We start from the raw sequence: 26,327 nt of genomic DNA on the forward strand, positions 1-26,327 counted from the left end.
GCCCTCCTTGGGCAGGACAGGTTTGAACAGCACTGGAAGTGGGGCAGGACATGGATGGCGGAGCTACCTGAACTGGGTACTATGGCCTCAGAGGTGCTGCAGGAGGCAGTGAGTGGCATGCGAGGCACTGGTACTTCCCTATGGCCAAGCCTGGAGGTTGCCTTCAGGGAATGAAAATGAGAATTATCTCCCATTAACCACCCCACCACCCCCCAAAAAAAGAAACAAACCCTTAGGGCTGCTGCCAAAAGAGTCTCCTGTGCATACTGACACCAGCAACTGCCTCGTCATGGACTTGGCTTTGGAACTAGCATTTCCTCATAAATGCCTGTGGATAATGGAAATGTATAGTAAACTAAGAAATGGTCAGATTGAGGATCGAGACTGGGCTCTTCCCCTTTTCCAGTTGGATTTGTGTAAATCATGAAAACAGCCTCAGTTTCCTCAAATGTAAAAGAGAAGGAACAACCTACTTCAGCAGGCTGTGAGGAAATGCAATAAGGTAGAGGTAGCTGAAAATGCCTAGCAAGCCCCCAGTTGCGTTTTGCACGGGATACCTACGAGTATCCCGTGCAAAAGTCTGCCCATTGGGGCCTGATAAAACCTGCCCTTGGTATGCCTGGCTCACATATAGCTTTTTCTCTCTGCCTGGTTTTTTTCCGTGGTGTTTTTATTCAGTTTGGCTTTTGGTCTATTTTTTGGAAACCATTTGCATCTTATGTGCCGGTTTTGGAAGTGTTGAATCATTTTGTTTTAACTTGAATGCACAGGGCAAGGTGGTCCCCATGCTGTGGGTGTTTCTGTATGGATGGCAGACAGGCTACAGGGAGGGAATGCAGCCAGCGAGGAATATTTATTAGCTCGCAGAGTGTGTCATCTAAGGGGAGGCAAGAAGGCACCAGCATGTGGTACATATAAAACCAAAATAGAAAAGGCAAAGCTTGGTTAAACTCAAACACAGGAAGATGGGCAAGATGACTTCATTTACTCAACAAACACTTCATCCAACCCTACTCTGTGTCCTGCGACAATGTAGCAAGGCCCTGGAAATGCAAAAAGGAACAATTCTAGCTTTATTCTCTTCATGACATTTTAGTCTAGAGGGGAAGAGACATGCAGATAGATAGATAAATTATCAAATACAAAGTAGTAAGTTCTGATATTGAACGAAAAGCAAGGTGTCACAGGGACACTGAGAGTTGAGCAATCTGAGGAGGCGTTCCTGAGGAGGAGGCCTTCATGAGGAGGAGGGTTTCTACAGAGGAAGCCTTTCTGAGGGGGCCTTTCTGAGGGGGAGACCTTTCTGAGAAAGAGGACTTTCTAAGAAGAGGCCTGGCCGGGCGCAGTGGCTCAAGCCTGTAATCCCAGCACTTTGGGAGGCCAAGACGGGCGGATCACGAGGTCAGGAGATCGAGACCATCCTGGCTAACACGGTGAAACCCCGTCTCTACTAAAAATACAAAAAACTAGCCAGGCGAGGTGGCGGGTGCCTGTAGTCCCAGCTACTTGGGAGGCTGAGGCAGGAGAATGGCGTAAACCCGGGAGGTGGAGCTTGCAGTGAGCTGAGATCCGGCCACTGCACTCCAGCCTGGGCGACAGAGCGAGACTCCGTCTCAAAAAAAAAAAAAAAAAAAAGAAGAGGCCTTTCTGAGAAGATATTCCTGAGGAGAGGAGGCTTTTCTGAGGAGGGCTTCTAAGGAGAAGGCCTTCCTGGGGTGGCCTCCTCAGAAAGATCTCTGAGGAAGAGGCCATTCTAAGAAAAAGGCTTTTTGAGGAGGAAGCCATCTAAGAAGCGAGCCTTCCTGAGGAAGAGGCCCTTTCTGAGGAGATATTCCTGAGGAACAGGCCTTTCTAAGAAGGAGCCATTCTAAGGAGGGGGCCTTCCTGAGGGGGAGGCCTTCTGAGGCATCACAACTGAGGCTGGGGGGATATGAGAAAGCTTGTTGGTGCAGAGGGGAGGAGAGGCAGTTTTAGGCAGAGAGAACATGGATACTTGGACTCAGCCCAGAAGCATGAGGAGAGTGAGGCTGGGCCTTAGATAGGGGTTAAGGCTTGAAAAGTGTATTCTGGCGACATTGATGGCATCTGTCATGTCTAAAAACATACCTTGTTTTCACAGATCCTTTGCTTGGCTTTCCTTTCAGAAGCGGAGCATTGATCAGTAGCACATCTCTAATAGACTAGTGTTTACTAGGATCATCTCTACTCACAATCAGCTCATTCATGTTCATTGAAATTACATTCAATAGGAATTAATCATTGAGAACAGTACAGTGAATTCCCCCAAGAGGCCTGCAGCAAGTAGTGCTGTGGAAAGGGTGAGGGCTTTGGAATTAGATGGACTGGGTCTACCCAGCTCTCACACTAGGTAAGTGATTTCTGGCTAATGAATAAAGCTCTCCAGGAATCAGTTCCATCCTAGGAAAGGAGGGGTGATGGTATATTGCTCTTAATACTCAAATAATAGTTTTTGCTAATGAATATCTACTATATTGCAGGTACTATGCTAGGAGAGATTGTTCCATTATCTCTATTTTTTCCCTAAGCAAGGCTAAGTATTGTTATCCAACTTTATAGATAAGGAAACTGAGGCTCAGAAAAATCATTCACAGAAGGTCCTGTAATTAGAAAACAGGGATCCCAGGCTTCAAATCTGTATCTACCTGGCTGCAAATGTTGCAACACCTTTGCACAACTCCTTTTCATTTGAGTAGGAAAGAGAATTATATCAGCTCATGGCACTTTGTAGATGTTCAGTAAATGCTCCCTAAAGCTCCCATTGTATGTAATTCCAGCAGTTTGGGAAGGCCCAGGCGGGTGGATCACGAGGTCAAGAGAGCAAGACCATCCTAGCCAACATGGTGAAACCCTGTCACTACTAAAAATACAAAAATTAGCTGAACGTGGTGGTGCGCACCTGCAGTCCCAGCTACTTGGGAGGCTGAGGCAGGAGAATCACTTGAACGGGGAGGCGGAAGTTGCAGTGAGCCGAGATCATGCCACTGCATTCCAGCCCGGTGACATAGAGAGACTCCATCTCAAAAAAAAAAAAAAAAAAAAACAAAAAACACACACAAAAAAAAACACCTCCCACTGTAATATAACTAATATAACTCAGTGGTTGGGACCCCCATGGGGGCTCACGGGCCCCATAGCTATGTGTCATATTCTTAGTGCCTCTGCTTTGGGAGTGTTGGGTGGTTTCAGCTGCCCCCAGAGTAGGTCTGACTACCTTGTTCCTATTGACAGGATAAGATGGTCATCCTGGAATGCTCAATTAATAGTATATGAAGACCCAGGATGCTGGCCCAGTCCAAGAGGATTCTTGAGAAGTATACTGCCAAAGAGTTTCCCTCAACCCAAAATATTTCCCTGGTTGGCTAGCCCTAGATCTGAAACTCCAGTGGCAAAAGTCATTCATGTCGTGATCAAATATTTTACCTAATATATCCAAGAGAATGAACCAGATGTTTGTGAGGACTCTAGGAGGAGTGAAACATAATCTTTGATCCAACAGAGCTTCCAAATGAGTGAGGAATGTCAGAAAGGCACACCAATAAAGAATGCACACTGAAATGTAATGTGTTTGATTCTATGGAAGAAATATAAAGCAAATGCTGCATTTCAGCTGAGGGTGAACTCAGTTCTGGCTGGGATGCAGATGGCCCCTACACAGCACTCTTGCTTGCCATCATTACCCCCTTCTTTGCAAAAATGACCTAATCTGACAGGATACTCTTTCCTGCTGAGCCTGGATGTGGCCTCAGAATTCATCTTGTCACCACACTCCAGGTGACAGTTAAACATTTATTGGAACTGCTTTTCCTGGGAGCACAGTCAGGATGGCATGGTAGAGGAGGTTGCCTCTGCCCTGGGCTGTCAGAGGTGGGAGGGGAGAATATAGCATTTCCTGACAGAGGGAGCCACAGACAAAGGTGCAGAGCCAGGAGAGGGTGGCGCTGGGAGATCAGCAGGCAGTCTACTGGGCCAGAGCGTAGTGATCAGAAGAAGCAGGAGGAGGGGAGGTTAAGCTAGACCATGGGCAGACGCTGAGGCATCCTGAACGCTGGACTCGGAAGAGAAGATTGAAACAGGGGGAGCCAGAGAAGAGAAGAAAACACCATCTGAGACTGAGAAAAGAGACGGTCATGGGCAGTAGTGGTGTTCAAACTGGGTTATGAAATCTGTTCCATCAGTTGCAATAAGTATTTCTATTAAAGGAATTAGAATAGAATAAAAACTGCCACTGTCTATCAAATGTAATAAGAGTCAGAGTGGATCCAAGACGCTTTCATTTCAGGGGCGTGTGTGTGTGCTCATGTGTACATGCTTGCATGTGCGTGTCATATTGAAGGTATAGCGAAAAATTTTTAAAACCCTGCTGGAAAGTGTCCAGTGGCAACAAGGAGACATGTTGGGGAGTGACAGCAGCAGTCCACTCATGAGCTCATGGTAGTAACCGCAGTAGTAACATTTGCTTCCTCCTCACCATGAGCCCTTAACCTGGGTTGCCTGATTCAGTCCTCACGACATGCCTCTGCAGTGGCACCTAACGTAATTCCCACTGTGCAGTAAGGAATAGGATTGCAGGGTAATCAGGTAACTCACTCTTTGAGACAACTTCCATGTGGTATGCCCACATCCTAACCACTGTACCATCTGATGGCAAGGACGAAGACAGGATAGAGGAGGAATCAACAGGCCGTGGTGAGAGTGTGAAGTAGGAAGGCTGAAAAGAGCCATGAAATACGGCTTTGAAGATTATGCCTGAACAATTCTGGGAATAGAGATGCCATTAGCAGTAACAGTGAAGATAGGAGGGGAAACACATCTGGGAGGGAGAAATGGGGGAGTCACATTTAGAAAAGTTGAGTTGGAGGCCAATGCCTGCAAACACAGATATGTAGCAGGCAGGGAGGTGGCAGAAAGAGGCGGTGAAGCCTGAGGAACCAATCAGGTGATATGGAAATAAAGGGGCAAAGACAGAATCCTGGTGACCGTGAACATTTAGGAGATAAGGGAGTCGGGAGAGAAGTTTGACCATCCAGACCAGAGGACTCAGATAGTACTGTGGCATGGAGACCACCGGAAGAAAATCGAGAAGAAAGAGAGAGAGTGATATGTCAGATCCAGCCAAGAGAGGGTGATTTTGTGGAAACAGTTTTAAGTGGGTGCTGGTCTGCAAGCCAGATTGCAAGGGTGGGCGGGGGCATTACTGGATACTTGGTTGAAGTGTTTGACAGTGAGGGAGGTTTGAGAAGCTATGCTGTCTTAAGAGGGAGGGAGAAAACTTTTGAGAGAGCAAGGCTGATTCCAGGGCAGGTCTGAGGTTGCCTGGTGAGAAAGATGATTGATGCAAAAATTAATGCACCAGTGGCCTAGAGGAGGCAGCATACCAGGGGAGGAAGCACAAGACAGAGAAAGGGAATGATCGTCTTTGAAAAGGAGCAGAGAAAACTTAATGGGCAAAGACACAGAGAATCATGAAGATGCAGAGAGGGGAAGCTAAGGGAGCCGGGCTGGTGACTTTGATCTTCTTTGTAACGTAGGAAGTGTCATTGTATGCCGCAAATGATGGATGGGGCTTGAAGACTTGAAGAGGTGGGAAAGGGTTCAGAACAGCCCTATTGGGACAGCCAAGAAGAGATTTAATTCTTAAAAGCCTTTTTGGCGCACAATACATTTCCATTGGTTAAGACATCGTGTAGCTCAGGAGAAGGGACTGGAGGGAAGAACACTGGATGAGGTGTGGGGACATTCAAGTGTCATTTTCTGCTCCTCCATTAGCTAATTAATATATTGGACATGTCACCTGGCCTCTTGCAGCCTGAGCTTCTCCTGCTACAAAGAAAGAGGATTATAATAGATCTTCCATTGTCTCTTTCAGCAGGAACATTCTAAGAGTCTATTAAGTTGCTTACTCGTTAGCAGAGATTGGTTTATCTGATTAAAACCCTTCATTAGCTATAGTCAGAGAGCAGAGCTTTGAGGAATTGAGATGAGGGGCAATAAGGAATCGAGCATGTGCATGTATGTGAGCATATGTGTGCATGCAAACAGGTGCTCTTTCTGAGAGTAGATTTTGGCATTTGAGCAGGGGATGGAAAGACTAGCTACACGAGTACAACTTGCTCCATGAGACGGAACCCCAGATGATGAGATGGCATAAAAAGAGGTACAGAAGTATGCCAAAGAGAAGCTGTGCAACTTTCAAGCTTTGCCTGGGGCTGGTCCCAGTCTCCGTGTTTCTATGTTAAAGCCTTGATGCCCAGGAATGAGCTGAGACATGTCACCCATTGTTGGTTCAGAATGTCTATCCTTGGGTAGGAGATTAAGCCTGAGAGGTCATGTTTAATACCTTCTGACGAACCCCACCTTGGTCCTTGACCAAGCAAGTTTAGTCCTGCCTTGTTGATATATAATGACTCTGCTGAGAACTGGAGGTATGTTTGAGAAAATGGTGTTTTAATTTTGCTCTGTTCTGCTCATTTTCATCTAACACTTCATCCAACCAAAACCTATACCTCTTCTGACTAGAGGACCAGAGATGCCCCCTTCCCCCCATAGCTGTCCAACACTGCCATGGTGAGTCTTGTGGGCCGGCAACTCCACAGGAGAAGGCTCCAGCATGCCCCTCTTTCTCAAGAGCCCTCAGGCTGTAGCAGTGGGCAGTGTCTTTGCCTAGAGGTACTGTCCTATCTATAACCTGCCCTCCTGTAAAACTATGGTACATCCTTTGCGTTCCAACAGCCAAATTTCAGTACACATAGAAGCCAAAGAATCTGGAGATGCTAACAATCAATGAGGAAAAACACCAGCAAAGAGGAGTATGCATATTTGTCTGGGTTTTGTGTGCAGGTCATTAGCAGCACCAAAACATCACCAGGTTTACCAACTGTGAGTACCGGCTGTGTCTATGGAGGCATCATGTGCCCAGGCCACAGAAAATGGTGAAATTCCAGGAGACTGCACAAGCCATAACTAGCAGTGTGTATAGATTAAAACTGATGCCCTCAAGTTCAGATGCTTTCAGACCAAGTATTAAAACACAGTGCTCTGCTTCCTCCCAAGGGGAGGCATTGACTCTTCCCCCAAGCCACAAACAGTATTATTTAAGGCTTACCCATACCCTGTCAGTTTCTCAAGAGTCATGATTCACCTTAGGCTGAGTATATTCCAGGACTGTCTTAAATCCACTGCATGAAGTTATTCAGCCCTTTGAGAGTTATTCAGGGACCTCTAAGGAAATGGAAGTGAGGTAGAAATGCCGATTTAGATATCTGATTACTGAAATGGTGATGATGGGTGGGAAAACTGAGCTGGATCAAGACCTGACTCTTACCAGCTCTTAGACTGCTTCAGAGTAGATCAGACGCATCTCAAAGAAGCCTCCACCACCCCATTCCATCCCCAAAAAGCAACTTTTGTTCACCTCCTAATGCTTTATCCTAATCAGAGGAATAATTTCCCAGTGCAAAACACTAATTTTGTTTTTAAACACAACTTCACAACTGCCATATTTTCTCCCAACTCTACACACTACCTCCAGAAATAACTTTACAACAAAGATTCAAGCAATTCACATGAGGCAAACAAATATAAGATAGCATATAATATTTCTAATCCAATAAAGTTATTTCTTCTCCTAATAGATTATCAAAATAAATACTCTGCCATCTGTAGCATGTCATACACATTGTGCAGAGTGGTGGCTCTTGGTTCAGCTTTACACCTTCTCAAGCACAGTACACTTTCTACTGTAACCCCCTTGTATTAGCTAGCACCGCCATAACAACATATCATAGACTGGATAGCTTTTAAAAAGGGCATTTTTTTCTCACAGTGCTGGAGGCTGGAAATCTGAAATCAAGGGGCTGGCAAATTTAATTTCTGGGGAGAGCTCTCTTCTTGGTTTGCAGACGGCTGCCTTCTGTGTCCCCACATGACCTCTTCTCTTGATGTGTGTATGGAGAGAGAGAGATAGAAAACAAACTCTCTGGTGTCTCTTCTTATAAGGACACTAATCCTACCAGATTAGAATTCCATCCTTATGAGCTCATTTAACCTTTTTTGGTTTTTTGTTTGTTTGTTTTTGGAGACAGGGTCTTACTCCTATGCCCAGGCTAGAGTGCAGTGGCACAATCACTGGTCATTGCAGCCTTGACTTTCTGGGCTCAGGCAATCCTCCCACCTCAGCCTCCCAAGCAGCGGGGATGATAGGCAAGCACCACCATGCGCAGCTAATTTTTTGTATTTTTTTTTGTAGAGATGGAGTTTTGCCATGTTGCCAATAGTGGTCTTGAACTCCTGGGCTCCAGCGATCCACCCATCTCGGCCTCCCAAACCTCTGGGATTACACGCATGAGCCACTGCACCCAGACTCTTTAATTTTAGCTACTTTCTTAGAGGCCCCGTCTCCAAACACAACCACACTGGATGTTAGGGCTTCAACACATGAATTTGGGAAGAACACAATCACTCAGTCCATAACGCCCTCTTTCCAGAAGAGCAAATCCTAGTGCAGAGTCCCATACACACTCAGTCTCTTCCATGTTATAAATGTGTTTCTGTCCTCTGCAAACCTGAAGTCCCTCTTTAGTGACACGCAGTTCTGAGTGAGGTGTTCAGCACCATGACCTTGGTCAGCTTTCAAAGGGGACAACGAGAGGAATGAGAACATTCTCGATTCTCGTTGATGCTCTGGAGTCAAACAGAACCAAGTTAAAACTGTGCCTTAGCCTCTCACTGATTTGTACCCTTGGGATATTAACTCTCAGAACCTCAGCTGTCCAATATGCAAAAGAGAAATAATCTTACTGATCTCCACCATCATGATGGGTATAAAAAGATATATAACATCTATTGGCAGAGATTGCAGTGTATGTATCAGGTGTCTAACCACCACTTGCCCCTTTAATTCTCTATTCCCTCTTCTTTTCCTTTACCCATGGTCAACATCTAACTTCAATTATCCATAGATTCTGTTCTTTCCCTGGAACCTGTGCTAGTCAGGATCATGACTGGGGCTTCGGCCACGTGTGAATGGTGGCAGTGTTTTCTGACCCAAAATCCAGGAATCCATATGGATGATCTGGCAAGGGCAAGTGGGTTGGGACATGTGAAGTGCGAATTGCTTTGGGATGTTCGGGGCACGTAGTTGGCCTTATATGTGTGAAAGCCTTTTCTGCAAGTCTCCTCCCCTTTCCTCTACATCACTGCCTAAAAATAATGTCACACATAAATTCACTAAGCAAGTATTTAATGAGTAGAAAAGATAAACAAAGACTGAAATGGATTGTTTGGAAGATAAGTTACACTTGCAAATGGCCATAAACAAAAGCTTTCTTCTAAGCTTCTCATTTTGCAAAAGCTATTTAGTTTGTTGGCCAGGTCCCGGGATGGTGTACTCATCAGTAATCAATAAATGGGAAAGTTTTCATCAGACCCTGTCTTTCATGCAGTCTAGGAAAAAGGGGCAGGAGTTGAGGGATGGGGGAAGGTGGAACTGTAGTTTCCAGAGCAGCTCTTAATTGTGTCCTGTTTGGACGCAGTTAGATGCCCTTATCCTCTAAGATACAGGTACTTGAAGCACTGCCACTTGGACTAAGCAAGCTCTATGAGGGAAAAGTTGTATCTGCCTTGTACCGCAAAGTAGGTGGTCAATTAAGATTTGTTGAATGAGTGGCCTAAAAACTAGTCCACCCAAGATAAATAAATATATATCCACACAAAGACTTATAGGTGAATGTTCATAGCAGCATTCTTCATAGCAGCCCCAAACTGGAAGCAATCTGGATGTCCATCAACAGATGAATGGATAAGCCAAATTTGGTATGTCCATACAATGGAATTCTCTTCAGTCATCAAAAGAATGAACCACTGACACATGCTACAACATGGATAAACCCCAAAGACATGATGTTAAATGAAAGAAGTCAGATGTGAAAGTCTGTATATGTATATGAAATGTTCAGGATATGCAAATTATTGTAGAGACAGAAAACACATTCATGGTTGCCTAGGGTTGAGGATGGGAACAGGGAGAACTTCAAATGGGTACAAGAATTCATTTCAGCATGATAGAAATGTTCCAAAACGATGTTATGGTAATGGTTTCACAATTCAAATGTGCTAAAACTTACTGAGTCATGTAGTTAACTGAATTTTATACTATGAGAATTATATCTCAATAAAGCCGTAAACAAATAAAATAACTCTATAGACCTTACTGAGATAGATGTCAGTTGCGAGGCATCATCTCCCATTTCCTGTGCAATTCTATCTCCTTCGCGTTAGAAAGGCTTGGTTCACACCAGCCAGCTGGTGGTCTTTGATCCCTGCTCCGGGTCCTTACCCTAAAGAAAGGACTTGATAATGTAAATGACGAGTTAATGGGTGCAGCACACCAACATAACACATGTATACATATGTAACAAACCTGCACGTTGTGCACATGTACCCTAGAACTTAAAGTATAATAAAAATAAAATTAAAAAAAAAAAAAAAAGAAAGGACTTGAGCACTTTCTAAGGGCAAAGTCCCTGGAGACATTTTCAGAAAGGAGTCAACAAGGGTCCACTTATTCTCGGGGAAGCTCATAAAAGAAACATTATTGGTCTCTTGAAAGTTCAAAAGGGCCATTTTATGAGATGAGAATGAATGACTTTCCAATCTTTCTTACTTTTCATTGTAGAAGTGACTTACATGAAGAAAAAAAGCACCCAATTCATCATTTTCTCAGGCCTAAGCAGTGGACAGCTCATGGGACTAAGGGTGTGCTTTGGTACCCAAATGAGTTGGTAGCTAAACTAGACCTTCAGCTCACCCATTGTGACCTAGAGTTTCCTTCTGCTACGCAGACGTTGCCTCTAGGTACTACTTCTGTTTGACCAAGTGTGAATCCTTTCTCTCTTTGGTCACAAGCAAAAAGTGTGATTTTGCAGGTGGTGGGGTTTATGCAGTTTTAACAAATTGCCTGACAGCCCTCAGGACACTGAGACAGGGCTAAAATGGAAGCTCACACACAGGCATGGTTACATCTCACCATGCCATGGAGTATATAAAGTGCGCATGAGAACACTCCCCCTGCATTTGCGCACGCGCACGCACACACACATGCTTAACGGAAGCAACTCAGGCAACAGGACTAGGATGAACCCACCTGTCCTCCAGCATTTATGGATGAATTAAGTAGCATAAACAGAATTTAGAGGTGACACAGCTTCAGGGAGATGCTTGAATCCACAATTACAGCGTCTGTCAGCATAAGCGTTGGGCTAGAGTGTATAATCTGCTTTGCATTGCTCCCAGAACTGCTGGCTAAAGTACAAGATTAGAATTTAAGGCACAAGATGATCATAAACAGAGGGATTGTTAGTGGGGAAGGGGTGTTGGAGAGTGAAGGTGAGGGTGACATAAGTAGTATTTCTAGTCGCATACCCATGGTCCCAGGAGCTGTGGCAGTAAACAGTGTGAGCCTAATTTTGGCATTGATTTCCTTGAGGCACTGCCTCTTTCAAGTGTGATAAAGGAGTGAAATCAAACAAAGGCAACACTTGACCTGAAATTTTGGTGGTGGGGGACAGAATTAAACAGAAATTTCCTACACTTAGAAGATTTGAAAGGCTTCTGAAAAGAGATATAGCCTTCCTCATTGTAACTCCTTCTGTCTGAAATCTGTTTGAGCATCAGTGAGCCAGTTCATGGAAAATGACCCTGGAAATGATGTGAAGTGTGGGGTGCACTTCCAATAGTAGAAAATAAATGCATCTGCTAAGCAAAATTGTTGTGTCACTCTACGTTTGTTCTTCAACTAACTGTATTACTTTGTTATGGATGTTGTGGTTTGCACTTTCCTAATAAAGTAGGATCAGTCAACATCTGAGTTTGCTCCAGTCCCTTCAGCAAGCCTGGCAGTTTCTCCTGTGGCATGTCTAACCAAAGCAAGATGAGGCATTGCAGAGTGACGAGGTGGCAGTGAATTTCAGTTCTCACCACCATCCTCACTGCCCCTGGTCAGGTCCTGGGTATTCCTGACCCTGAATTTTGCTCCTCTTTTTTACTTTTATGTTCTATCCTCCAAAGCCCAGGTCAACCACCTGCCTCTTCCGATTCTTTTCACTATTATCCCAATGCGCACTGACCACACTCTCTGCAGAATTCCTATTATATAGTCCGAATCTCTATTTTACACGTAATTGTTCTGTAATTCCTTCATGGATCTTTCGTCACTCTGACATAGACAGTCCATTCCTGAAGAACGGTAATCATGCTTTATGCTTATTTATAGACCACCCAAAGCTCTTGGCACAGGGCACATGTTTCACAGCAATTTCCTGTCTGATTGAAAGGTTCTGAGGACGCATTGCACTGTACATAGGCCTGTGAGATGTAAAAAGTGCATGCTGTTCATTTTAAGTTAGGTTAAATAAATGGAAGATAAAAACACAGTGTGATCCCAGTTTTTCAGTGTGGGTGTGTGAATGGGTTTGTGTGTTCATCTGTGCTAGGGGCACAGTTCTGCTGAGAGGGGTGTGTGTGTGTGCGTGTTGCACAGACACAAAAGACTGGGGAAATGCAACAGCAAATGTCAATTGTGGTATCTCTGGGTGCTAACATCATTAAAAATTGCTTTTTCTTTTTACTATTTAGCAATTTTGTGATGTATGTATAAAGAATACTTTTTATTTATATGAGGTACGACATGTTTAGCAGTATGAAGAATGAGGTAATGAAACTGATAAGTGATTATTTTTATAAGAGACGCAGTATAGTGAAGTGTGAGGTTTGCAATGAATTGGGTTTGGTTGTCTATTATTCTTTACGGATATATTCCAGTGTTTCCCAAAGTGTATTCCAGAGTACAGGAGTCCCTACCACAGGTGTTACAATTTAAATAATATGGGAAGCAGCCTCCTGGAAATTCACAATATCCATTGGCCCTGAATATTCCTACAGCAAAGGAATCTGTCTGTTCCACTTGGTGTTTTCCAAATCTATCCAAGCATGGAATCTTTTTTCCTTATAACGCCTGTTAACTGCATCACATTTTGTAAAACGTTGTTCTATTTATAATGTGGTTATTTTCGAATAACAGAGTAGTGAGTTTAGTTCTAAGTGTCTTAATTTTGTTTGTATTTTGTTCATATTCCTTTGGTTTGAGGATCCAGAGGTTACAAAGTTAGAGAACAACTTCCTTAATCCAAATCCATAGAAACATTGTAGCAATACCAAATTACATGATTTGATGATTTTCTCCTTCATTGTAAAAGCCATGCAGCCTCACTGCCTAGTTTGCTACGTTTTAAAGCTTAATTTGCTATAATGAAAACATTCAATGAAGAAACATGCTGTGAGCTGAATTTATTCAGCCTCTTTTGGAGTTCATTCTTTCACTGGAAGTTATTACCGTGAAACTGCATTTTATTTTTGTGAACTTTTTTTTCATCTCTACAATCATCTTTTCAGGATGAGTTTTTGACAGTGATGCTAATAGTGACAAACCCCTCTAACCTCCAACACGCCTTGCAAATTATCCCGATAATGAACAGCTGCAGATGCTAATTCAAAATGACAGGTAATCCGTGTGTAAATTGAAATGTGCATGCTTCTGTCTGAAACTGCAATTGCATTAAGTTGTGGGAATTCACCGTGAGGAACATCAAGAGATCCTGGTAGGAGGGCATAAGCACACAGATCCCCAAAAAGGCTGGCAATCAATCTTCCTTTTTGTCCTCCACATCTTTCTGCCCTGCAGCCCATGCAGGAACAGACAGCTTGTCAGAAGCTCAGAGGGTGGCAAGGCATTTGGTTTTCCAGGGACTTTCCAACTTGGATATGTGAGCACATGAAAAGTAAGAGAAGGACGGAGGTTATTAATAAAGCAAGTAATGAAGCACAATAGGGACGGTGTGAAACAGAATTTGACCCAATAAAGTACATTATCTCTGACTAGCCATGTAATGCTTCGGTTTATCTTTGGCTGAAACAGATACAGCACAGCCGGTGGTTAACGATATTAGTTAACACCTGAAAACTAGGTTACATTTAATCACAATTTTGCCTCATAGACTCATCATGCTTCAGAAAGTATGATATACAAAACTCAGTTTGTTATTAAAATTATTTTAATTAAGTTTAAACAATGTAGAGAAAGCACGTTTGACCCCAATATATTTGGGATTCATTTCCTCCCCTAGAGTGAAAATGGCCTCTTAGCACTAGTGTGCCTCCATTCAGCTGGGTGCCAGGCACAACATCATTATAAAAGGCAGGTACACTGCCTTCTGGAAATTTGCATCCATCCATAGTTACACCCGACACAGGCTACAGCTTTGTTTAAATTTCCAGCTGACTGACACGCACACAATCGTGAATGAAAAAGCAAACAGTGGAAAATAACGCCTTTTCACCTTCTTCTGGTCTGCGGAAACAACACTGCGGCAGAGCCAAGCTTTGGGCTGCAGCGTGGTTTCCAGAAATCACACAGCTCTAGAATGGAGTGTCTGTGGCCTTTCACACACCAGCTGCCAGAGGTTGTGGTTTTTAAGTAAAGCTTCGAAGTGGGACTGGAGGCTATCAGCAGGAAGCCAGTTAAAGCAGATAGAAAAGTAAGAGTGGCGAACTCTATTTTTGCCGTACATACAAAATAAGAGGAGAGAGTCTCGGCCAACTGTGCCTTTAAGTAACAGGCCACCTCTGTCAAGGTACTGGGATCTTTTAGAGGTCAAGACCTCGCCCTGTAGGAATCTCCAGCCCCCAGTACTGCCCCGGCACCCAGGAGCACGTGAGTACTCGTCAACTGCCATAACTGAGAGTGGAGGCATTTCAGCCGCTCTGTGTGTTCTGGAGAAGCGTTTCCCGAAGCACGCAGATCACCTGAGGAATGCAGGTTCTGATTTGGGGGCCTGGGGTGAGCCCTGAAATTCTGCATTTCCAACAAGTTCCGGGGACGGACTGGGAAGGGTGCTGACGCTGCCCGGCCCACGGACCACACTTGGAGAGCGGAGCTTCTGGAGAATAGGAAACCTGTGTAAACGTTTTCTATTGCAGCTTGGTGTCACACACACGTCCTAGAAGCCGCCCCTGCGGCCGCCAGGTAGCTGGCGGTGACAATGGCTGCAGGGCAGCGCCCTGTTAAGTGCAGGGGTGAAGGTCTGCAGGCCCTGCTAACCACGCCCTTCTCTTCCCCAGGGGAGGAGCGCCCCCGGGACTCCCCGGGCCCGGCGGAGGTCCAGGCGCCGGCCGGGGTGGAGACCGGCGGGAGAGCGAGCCGCCGCTGCTGGACGTGCTCCCGGGCGCAGCTCAAGAAGATCTTCTGGGGCGTGGCGGTCGTGCTGTGCGTGTGCTCCTCGTGGGCGGGCTCCACGCAGCTCGCCAAGCTGACCTTCAGGAAGTTCGACGCGCCCTTCACCCTCACGTGGTTTGCCACCAACTGGAACTTTTTATTCTTCCCGTTGTACTACGTGGGGCACGTCTGCAAGTCCACAGAGAAGCAGTCTGTGAAGCAGAGATACAGGTAAGCGCGTCCTGCACGAGGAGGCCTCCTGACCCGGGGCTGCTCCATCCAGCGCTGACTCTGCAGAGCTGCCCCTGGTGGCAGGCGCTGGGATGAGCCGGTGGGAGCCCGTGGAGAGATGTCGCAGTGAATGCACCTACTCTCTGAGAGGGGTAGGGAGCAGAATTCCCTCTACCCTGGGTAATGAACGCCTCCTTCCTCTGCCTCTCTGCCTCCTGCCCGTCAGCCCTGGGACCCCCTTTATATAAAAGCAGGCAGCAGTGTATTCCAGAGACAGCAAGTAGTAGGTTCCCAGAAAGCTTAGAAATGGGAGAACTGTGTAGCGCAGTTCATCCCTCAGCAAGCTGGGGTGAGGACCGCAAGGCCATGGGGCCAGGTCACTCGGACGCTTCCTGTAGCTGACTTTCCACACGGAGATCTGTTCGCTGCAGAGATTTCCTTACTCATCCTCTTTCTGATCCCAAGACATGCCCTGCTTCGGGTATGTAATTGCATGGGTCTGAATATCTCCCAGTGTGATGGCAAAAACCAAAGCAGTGTCTGGACTTTGTTGACTCTATTTTCTCAAATGGAGTCCATTGGAATGACGTCCCTTTCAAAAAGAGGCCGGAAACCCTGACCTCAACCTCTACCTCAGTATGCAGGAGGGCTCATGCAGCCCGCCCCGGGAGTCACATTGTTGGTGTTGACCCATGGCGCTCATCTGTGCCTATAAGAGCATCTGGTGTTTCCCCAAAGTGGAGGCCTCCTGTGAGCCATGTCAAGGGCTGTCCCAAATCAGGCCTAGTCAAAAAAAAACCAAAAAACAAAAAACAAATGAATGCTGGCCAAGGTGACACAGCAGGCCCTGGAAACTCATCTTTTATCGGTCCCAGAGGTGAGGAGAAATTGAGCATGTAAGAGTCTTCATTCCTTCACCACTGCCTTCTTCCCCACCACACCCCAGTCTGCCAAACACATACCCCCGTAAGATTGCTGTGTCCTGAAGTTCCCCTTAGAAGATACAGGATAACTAAAAACATCATTGGGTCCAAGGAACAAAGAGGTTTGGAAATGGTGGTCTACACCTGGACCAGAATTTCTTTCTGGGAATCTACCATGTTGTCCCTGTAAACGTGTAGCTGGAAGTACAGTGTGATACTTTTTTAATGTTCAGAGGGAATTTGGCCTGGCTCCTTTAAAAGAGCTACTTGTAAATCACAGCATGAATTCTGGAGGAAGGGGCTCTGATGGAGCTTGAATAGAATCACATGGCCAGTCTCACAGGTCCTCTTAGTGAAATGGCTTCAGTGCAAAGAATTCTGATCCTCAGGGTTGACCTAAACCAGTGGCTCATGGACCAGCCAGAAATTGCTAAAGAGGCACTTAATGCACCCTCTTCTGAATAGAAGCCAAAAACAGAAGGAAACAAATCATTAGGGTCCAAGATTGTCCCAAAGGCAAGAGTAAAATAGTCCCAGAGAAAAGCTAATATTTAGTAAATGATGTATTTAACAGTTAAGTATCCCGACGTGTATTTAATTTGTAATTAGGCATTTGCCTTTCATTAAAACTGATTAGGATGCTATGCTACTGCCTCTAATGAAATGCTGAAAGTGAGCTTATATGCACTTTCTTGATGAAGAATTTTTGGGAGGGAAGATGAAATGCTTCTTTCCTGCTACCTTTAACCATACAGGCTGAAAGAGGCCCCCACAAGTGGTAACACTGACTGTTGTCCCAAATGCACTCCATGGCTACCACTTACCTGGGGAGAAGACTGTCACCGCCAGCCACTTAGGGTAGGCCTGGCACCATTAAACTATTGTGCCGAAAACCACACAGAAGGAATCAAGATCAGTGGTGCTTATGTGGTCAAAGTAGGAAAAAATGAAAGGTCGTTGAAGATTAGTTATACATAGAAAAACATCAGCACCTTGGTTTCAACCTATTGTCTTCCCATAAAAAGTGCTCAGAAAGAACCATTAAAACAATCTGGTGACTGCCCTGTTAACTGGCAAACAATGTAAAAGAGGGAGGATAATCCCAACTTTATTAGTGAAACTGGTTGAAACCTTTCCCAATTTCTGTCTTCACATTCTGCTCCAGCTCTTTAAAAAAGTTGTTTTTTTGTTTTGTTTTTTGGTTTTTGTTTGTTTGTTTCTGATTGTAAGCTGTGTTATCCCCATGGCTAGGCAGAGCTGCTAATTTACCAGCCAATTAGTAAGCATGTCAATCAAGCCATCTACACCATTGGAGGGGTGAAGAGAGATCCTTCCTCAAGAGGAGAGAAACATTTTAACACTGCAGACCTTCCTTAGGAAATCACAACTCTGTCACAGCTCATATTGGGAGTACTTTAAACAGACTTTAGGATTCTCAGAGATCAAGGAAGACTGAAATCACATCTTTCATCTTCATGCTTTTATCAAAATTATTGCCAGAGAGATTTTGAGTTGTCTGAGATGAGTCTGTTGGCTAAAGGTGTTCAGCAGGGAGCTGGGAAGAAAAGGAGATGAACAGAGACCTGTTCCACCGAGAGGGGAGCTGGACAGATACAGCAGCTTTTCCTGCAGTTATCAGGAGGCAATCAGATGGAAGCTTCTTTTCTCTAAACCCTCCCCAACTGAGCTGCTTCCCCAGGGTGAAGCCAGAGCGGAGAGAGGAAGGCATGTGTTCCCCAGCACAGAGCTCCGCAAACTGCAATGCCCTGTGCGGCTCCCTGGAGTCTTGTTGAAGGCAGACTCTGATTCAGTAGGTCTGGGTCGATCTGAGATTCCACTTTTCTTAGGAACTTCCAGGGAATCCTAGTGCTGCTGGCCCACGGGCTGCACTTTAACTGTAAATGCCCTGGAGTTGTTGAGTCCCAGCTACAGATTTTTTTTTTTAATGCTGCTGATTTTACCAAATGTTAGAACTAGGACTCACCTCACCATGTAGAACTGATGAGTGAATCCGCTGGGCCCCAGCCCAGAGGATGTTCGAGTTCTGGTCCTCTTTGAGCCGTGGTCCTCTTCGAGCCCTGGTGTTCTGCCACTCATGACAGGAGGCTCCATGGTCAAGTCCTCAAAGCTCTCAGAGCCTCAGATGCCCATTTGTAAATGGGAGGTGATGATCTATGCACTGTCTTGCACAAAAGACTGCTGCGTGATCCAATGGCACGCTGTACATGAAAGCACCCTATAAACTGTAACATGTTGTGTAAATGCGAGGAACCAGTACTGTGTTGTGATAGCCTCTGCAGGTTATACTGAAGGCTGTTGCCCGTGCTTTGTTCATTGGCTGCCTCATGGTGGCCAATTTAAACTACAAGAGGGTCAACCCTTACGCTGCATGCAAGTGTCAGTCCTGAAGAAATCAACTTATGGCCCTAGTGGCTTCACAGGGCATAAAAGAACACTGATCAGGCTTCTCATGACCAGATACTGTTGTCAGGAATTAGACGTGAATGGGCAAACCTCATATGGGTCTTCAGCCCCTGCCTTATAGTCTTCCCAGCAAGCACTCAACCATCCAGGTGTACAATGAGCTGCTTCCTTCTCCAATATGATAGGCAGCCCAACCCTTATCTTCCCTGTTTCTCACTGAAGCTGGCCTCAGGGATGTTCTGAGGAAGCAATAGTGCCCAGAACTCAGAGAGGGCTTCAGTCATGAGATGCTTGCGGCTGCTTGGGAACCACAGTCTCCTGGACCACCTAGCGTCTGGGGGAGGCACAGGGAGGTGGCTATATCGGGTCTGTGTTTGGGAAAGACTGTTGAGCACAGGTGTGATGACACACAGCCTCCTGGCCCCTCTGACCCTGGAACAGGAATGCAGCTTTTCAGATCTGAGAGGTCAGCAGAGCTGGAGCAGATCTGGGGCATTTTCATTCTTGTTCAAAGGTCTTCCAGGAATTTGCAGCAGTAATGACCTGTTTTCAAAAGCAAGTGCTGAGACCTTCTGCTATCACGCGGCTGCCAAAAAAAGTGAACGGTGCAGTGGTGACAGATGTTTTTCTCTGCCTTTTGTAGTTCCAGGCTTTCTGTAAGCCAGCCAATTGATTCTGCTTCAGATATTCTGAGCAACAGTAGAGCCTAGAAAGGGAAAAGGGCAGTTTAGATGCCTTTCATCTTAAACCCTGCAAGGGCCGGGTGTGTGTACCTTGCCGCCCAGACTTACGCAGGAACCATATCGGGTCTTGCAGCTGTAATATTCATTGGCCGTTTAAAATCTAAAGAGCAGAGTGGAGCAGTTGCAATCTGGAGCTTTGTTCTGAAAATAGTTACTGTGCATCTTCTCTAGGCAATGCACTAGAACTATAAGATAAATGGACTCTGTCCTCCAGGAGCCCAAAACCTGAAAGGAAGTCAGATAGCCAAACAGGGTGGGGGTGCATGCAAGGTAGCTGAGAGTGGGGGAAGGCCCAGATACATGTGTCCTGGGGCAGGGTACAAAAGTTTCTTAGAAGAAGTTAGGTAGGGCCTGGCGCTGTGGCTAATGTCTGTAATCCCAGCACTGTGGGGGGCTGAGGCGGGCAGATTGATTGAGCCCAGGGGTTCAAGACCAGCCTTGGCAACATGGCAAAACCGTCTCTACTAAAAATACAAAAATTAGCCAGGCGTGATGGTGCACCTGTAGTCCCAGCTACTCAGGGGACTAGGCAGGAGGATCACCTGAGCCTTGGGAGGTTGAGGCTGCAATAAGCAGTGATCAGGCCACTGTGCTCCAGCCTGGGTAACAGCGTGAGACCCTGTGTCAAAAAAAATAAATAAGTTAGCCAGAAACAATTTATTTAAGGACAAGCAGATGGTTCTCTAGGTGCTGAAGGAGAAGGTCAAGAATATTCTAAGCAGACAGTAGCCTGCATAAAGGACACAGGCTGGACACAGAGCACAGAGCTCTTCCCAGGATGTAGGATGTAAGTGGGGTAAGGTGAGAGAGAAGACTCGGCAGTTAGGTGGAGCAGATGCTGGCGAGCCTCCTACGCTATGCTGAGGAGTTTCACTTCCAGTGTGAATATCAGCAGGAGTCATGGAAGCAGTGATCAGATTGGATCTTTCAAAATGCAGCTGCTGCCACTCTGTAGAAAATGGAATGAAGGACAAGGCTGGAGGTCAATCCAGGTCAACAAATACTTCCTTGATATCTATGTGGGCACATGGACAGACGTGAATGACAGCTGTTGTTCTTGACCCTAAGGAACTCACAACTGAGTGGGAGACAGTCTCCTATTAAAAAAAATAAATAAAATAAAATGTAAGGAGGAAGTGGGGCAAGAGCTGAGGGCAAACTGTCTTGGCTGTAGCTTGGGTGTGAGGGACAAGGGCACAGTAGATCTTGGGACTCCAAATTCAGCTGAAGGTCCATTGGGAAGGACTTGGGGTGCCCAATCAAGGAGTTGGGGCTGTATTTGCCAGGCAAGTGGAGCCTCCAGAAGTTTCTGGTATAATCAGCTGCTTTCAAAAGTAGGATTCATGGTACTAATTATGTAACTGGCTGCAGCATATGGTCCCAATTCACATAAGAGGTGGAATGACTGTCAGGTGTTTGTTTGTTGGGGGACAGGATGCCTAGTTCCTGAGCAGTAGCAAGAATTTTGAGTGTGAATCCTGAAGTATTATGAAACTTGTTTGAACTGTCAACTTTTTGAGACTTACATCACACTCTTCTGTTAATAAAAAGCATTCTAATTGTCACTTTCACCAAACTCAAGTGTTCTGAAAACATGGGGAATATCTTCTTTCCAGGAAATATATGTACAGTTTTTCAGGCACGATGGTAAATGCTAAGGCATTGCCAAGGGAGCCCCATTTAGCGAAGCTCAGCATCTCCTTGCCTTCCTGCTGTCAGGCCTCACATTTCAGAAAGCTGATGTGTTTCTTACCCTGAGCCCCAGGCACATTCCAGCCTGTTGTTCCAGGATCAACAGTTGTTCTTTATAGCATAAGGCCCTTTTGGAAACAAGGTGACAGGGCCCCTCATCCTAGGAGAGAGATAGTACTTCGTTCATTCCACAAAATCTTTCCAGCACCTTCTCTGTCTCAGGTGCTGTTCTAGGAGCTGAGGATACAGCAGTGATGAGATCAAGTGGAAATTTCCTTTACCTTCACCCTTCCTCCTACCTTATCGCAGTCTCATTTCTTGTCTGATTTCTTCCTTGTTGTTGTTGTTGTATTAAATAGTTTTTGTAAAGTTGAGGTTTCGCCATGCTGCCCAGGCTAATCTCCTACTCCTGTTCTCAAGTGATCCACTCACCTTGGCTTCCCAAAGTGCTGGGATTACAGGCATGAGCCACTGCACCCAGCCTTTCCTGTCTGATTTCTAAGAAGTATCCACCCAGAAAGTGATGAGCTATATTCGGAACTCTTACAGTTGATGTTTTTGTTGTTTGTTTGTTTATTTTTGTAACTGGTTTAGAAAAAATTGACAAAATATTGGAAGACTGCAGTTTGTAATTTGTCCCATGGCTTGAGTGTGGTGGTGAATAATGGCAATTATGCGTACACATCCTCATGTATAGCCAGATTTGGCTAGCCTAAGGCAAAATACCATGCCCCATGCACTCTGTCTCCCTCTCTCTCTCTCTCTCTCTCTCTCACACACACACACACACACACGCACACACACACACATAGCCAGCTGAGTAGCAGATGTCTGGTACAGCCGCAGGAAATCATGTAATCAATGCTCCAAGTCTAAATGAGAAGTCATAATGGGCACTGGTGTCAGCAAAGGAAGAAATGAGATGGGGGAAGCTGAGTAGGTTTGGGTTGTCTCTGCCTGTTTTAAGACAACACTTGCCATATTCAAGAATACATCAGTGGTGAAATGAAACAGAACATTGTCCACATGCGCCAGATTGTGACATCACCTTCCTGAGTTTACACCAGGTCCCACCACTCTATAGAGTCTTCGCTTTCATCCTATCATTGTGGTATTCATAGATTAGCTCATTTATTTTTCCTCTGGCATCTCGCCCACCCCACCACCACATCTCAGTTAACAGATGCCGACTTCATCCCAGTGAAATTCAATGACAGCCAAACACCCCTACAGTCAAGTTCAGAATATTCTTTCTGCAAGTGATTTTTAGGCTTTCACTGAGGCAAGCAGAACATTTTCATTACCTCTTGATCTCCTTTTTTCCTATACTTTAGCCATCCCACATCCCAATTATCTGAGATTGCTATTCATTTTTGAACAGATATCAAGGATATGGCCTTGAAGTTTAGCAGTTTAAGAAGGTTATCTGTCTTAAAACCTTATAATTCCAGAGCTTGTCTTGTTCAGCTATAGCAATGTTGTTTCAATTTCACTGAAATTATTTGAAAGGTCAGTTCCAATGCTCATGTTTGTGTTTAAGGTGTGGGTTTGAAGAATAACAGCCATTTAAATAACTGCCATATGAGTGTAATTATGACACTTGTGGGGTCATGTTACCTCAGGCTGGAATTATCAACAAGGGATTTGGTAACATTTTTAGCATTAAGTGCCATGGTCCCTGTGAATATTTGCGAGATCAGCGTGTCAGTGAAATCGAAGGTGGGAAGCAATGAAGGATGGTCTCCCAGAGGAGCATCCTTCAACTGGTGGATTTCGAGGAGCAGTTAATCTTTGTGCTGGTCAGATGAGGAGGAGGGCCCATGTAGGTGGCAAACAAAAGTCACAAGTGTGTACAGATTTGCAGGATGTAACCAGTATGCTCAGGCACCACCCCATCCCAATGTAAGAAATGTGGAGTCATTTCTTACTTTCCAGGTGATTTCTCATCATTGAGTCAAGACTAGTGAGCCAGCCGATAGGCACATTGAAACTTAAAAATCTCACCACATTTAGCAAAAGATCATCTGCACAGAGACCTGGAAAGATCCAAAAATTGACTTTGAGGATTCTCTGATCCAACTCATTCATGTTATCAATGAATCCAGAGATGCTCAGAGAAAGGGCAGGAAAGCGCTATTCTCTGCAGCCTCAGACCTCTCCAGAAATACTACCAGGAAAGAAGTGGGTCAACACTATCTCTCCTCATAGGAAGGAACCTGGAGGCAGTGCCTGGGCAGGATGAAGCAACAGGGGTAGGAGTGCTACTAGCCCATGTTGCAATATTGTGATAGATGATAAGAACACATGCTTGCCATTAGATAGTTTGGGCAGGAAACTCAGCTCTTCCTTTATTTGGCAACATGGTCATAGATAAGTCAACTGAAAGCTCTTAGTCTCAGCTCTTACCCGAAAAAACATGGAAACTTTAATTCCCACTTCCAAAGGTTACTGTGGGATTGAGTGCCCCTCCCGTGGGCTCCCACAGCTCCTGTGTAGACCATGCATTTGAAATGAACAAAATTAAACATGGTAGTGTGTATAAAGTTCCAAACTGTTCTTGGTCCAGGGATTTCCTATCCATCTTTGGTTGACTCCTAATGTGGATGCCAAAACTCATTCAAACCATGCCTACTTCTCTCTCCAAATCATAAAGTGAGGATGATGATGTCATAAAATGATTCTGATGATGATAATGATAATTATTATGAAGTCATAAAATGATGAGGGGGAGGGCCGGGCATGGTGGCTCATCCTGTAATCCCAGCATTTTGGGAGGCTGAGTCAGGCGGATCACTTGAGCCCAGGAGTTCAAGATCAGCCTGGCCAACATGATGAAACCCCATCTCTACTGAAAATACAAAGCTGGATATGGTGGCACATGCCTGTAGTCGCAGCATTTTGGGAGGCTGAGGTAGGCGAATCGCTTGAATCCAGGAGGCAGAGGTTGCAGCGAGCCAAGATCGTGCCACTGCACTCCAGCCTGGGTGACAGTGAGACCCTGTCTGAAAAAACACACACACACACACACACACACACACACATATATGTATGTATGTGTGTGTGTTTTGTGTGTGTGTGTGTATATAGACAAGGAGGAGGTCCTAAAATGATGATGATGATGATGAGGTCATAAAATAATAATGATGATGATGATAACATAATAGAACCCCAGGTCTGAGTCTTCCTCCTTATAAAGATTCAGTTCAGATTAACCAGGTAGATGATTTGGAGCCCACAGCAAGAAGGACAGCATTGTGCCCTGTCATTATTTTAGACTGTTGCAGGAGGAAGAAACCTTTCTTGGCAGAGATGAACTTTAAGACAAGTCCTGACAGGAGAGGCAGAGAACTGAAGTGGAACTTAGCATTGTCATGACGTTCCAGGGTACGAGCTGGAAGCCAGATGGAATAGTGAGGTGATCCATTTGTCTAGAAAGCAATGTCCTGTCAAGCTCTTGACGCTTTTTATTTTTCAAAAACTTAAAAGCAAAAAGGAGAAAACATGCTTGTGCCATGCAGAAGCTAAAGCAGATGTGTTTCTTCTCTTTCTTTTCTTTTCCACTGGCACCCCTTTTGCCTTTATTATATACAAATCCTAGCTAAATTGGAATGACTACCCTGCCCTTCATAGAAACAGACATTATACTGGCTTCCCAAATAACTAGCCCACCTTCCTGCCCCATGCGGCACAGGAGTACCTACAAGTGTTGTACCCACAGGAGGCTCCAAGGATATAGAAAGGAATGAGACCACATGTCGAGGGAAGGGACCCGAGCTTTGAGTCAGGCTTGTTCCAGTTCTCAGATCCACTGTTTACACCTCACATGACTTTGGGTAAGTTATTTGTAACGGCTCCTGCAGCCTCTGTTTTCTCATATTTAAAAATAGATCCAGGATGGGCACGGTGGCTCACGTCTGTAATCCCAGCACTTTGGGAGGCAGAGGCGGGTGGATCACCTGAGGTCAGGAGTTCAAGACCAGCCTGACCAACATGGCAAAACCCCATTTCTACTAAAAATACAAAATTAGCTGGGCATGGTAGCACATGCCTGTAATCCCAGCTACTTGGGAGGCTGAGGCAGGAGAATTGCTTGAACCCAGAAGGCGGAAGTTGCAGGGAGCTGAGATTGCACCACTGCACTCCAGCCTGGGCAACAAGAGTGACACTCCGTCTCAAAAAAGAAAAAAAATACAGCCAATAATGCCTGTTTACACAGTAGGCTTCAAGGTTTGGGGTGCAAATCAGCTCACCTGGAACACGGCCCTGGGTCAGTGCTGCAGTAACAGTGGTCACTGCTACTCCTGCTGCTGGTCAACGATTACTCGAGTGGTGGTTATTGTTGTTCATTGTCCATCTCTTCCTTGCTGGCCTTTCTGCACATGCCGTATTGCTTTGAGTAATAATCCATTTCTAATTGAGCCATAGGGTAAAGACTTTTTGGCACTTGCATTCTCTCCCATGTTATTTTGTGATATCACATTCCACATAAGCTTTCCTTGGCTAATGAACCAGGAGCCAGTGGGAACAGGAATCACAGGAAATTGCTATGCTGGATTTTTAAACCAAAATCAAAGCACATGCTTTTGGATAGCCAGTGTCTGTGCTAAGTGCTCCATAGAGTCAGCCTCCACTTCCCCAGAATGCGGCTGTGTCTACTTCAAGCATGAGCCAGAACAGATGGGGCCACATGCCTATCCCATCTTGGGCCAGGCGTCCCCTCACCCACTCCCCAGCCCGCTGCAGATATGGTCCTAAAAGAGAAGGGGGTTCCACAGGAGGGTCCCTAGGAAACTTCCTCTGATGCATTTTCCAGCCTGGGTCATCCCGTTCAAAGAGAGGTTCCAGCTGTGAGTGCGTTCACTGTGTCTTCCAGCTGGTGAACTTGTTCTTGGAAAGCTCTTAATTATTTAAAGTGCATATTGGTTTTTGTGACCACGCCTCAAACTGTCTAGCTGAGTTTGTTAAAAAAGACAAAAAATCCAGTTGGCCAGAGTAATCTCCCTTTTCTGATATTAGGGCAAGTTCTAT

General features: G+C 45.3%; 1 protein-coding gene across 2 annotated transcripts in view; it reads left to right on the forward strand.

Moving 5' to 3' along the window:
- The window catches only part of SLC35F3 (solute carrier family 35 member F3), a 411,421-nt gene that overhangs the window by 299,666 nt on the left and 85,428 nt on the right, over positions 1-26,327 (forward strand). For both annotated transcript variants that reach the window (XM_007989822.3, XM_007989823.3), the window contains one exon: positions 15,193-15,517. In XM_007989822.3, coding sequence (XP_007988013.1) covers positions 15,193-15,517 — 325 coding nt within the window. The remainder of the gene's footprint in view (positions 1-15,192; positions 15,518-26,327) is intronic.

This window comes from Chlorocebus sabaeus, chromosome 25, assembly GCF_047675955.1.
Source record: "Chlorocebus sabaeus isolate Y175 chromosome 25, mChlSab1.0.hap1, whole genome shotgun sequence".
Taxonomy (NCBI): Eukaryota; Metazoa; Chordata; class Mammalia; order Primates; family Cercopithecidae; genus Chlorocebus; species Chlorocebus sabaeus.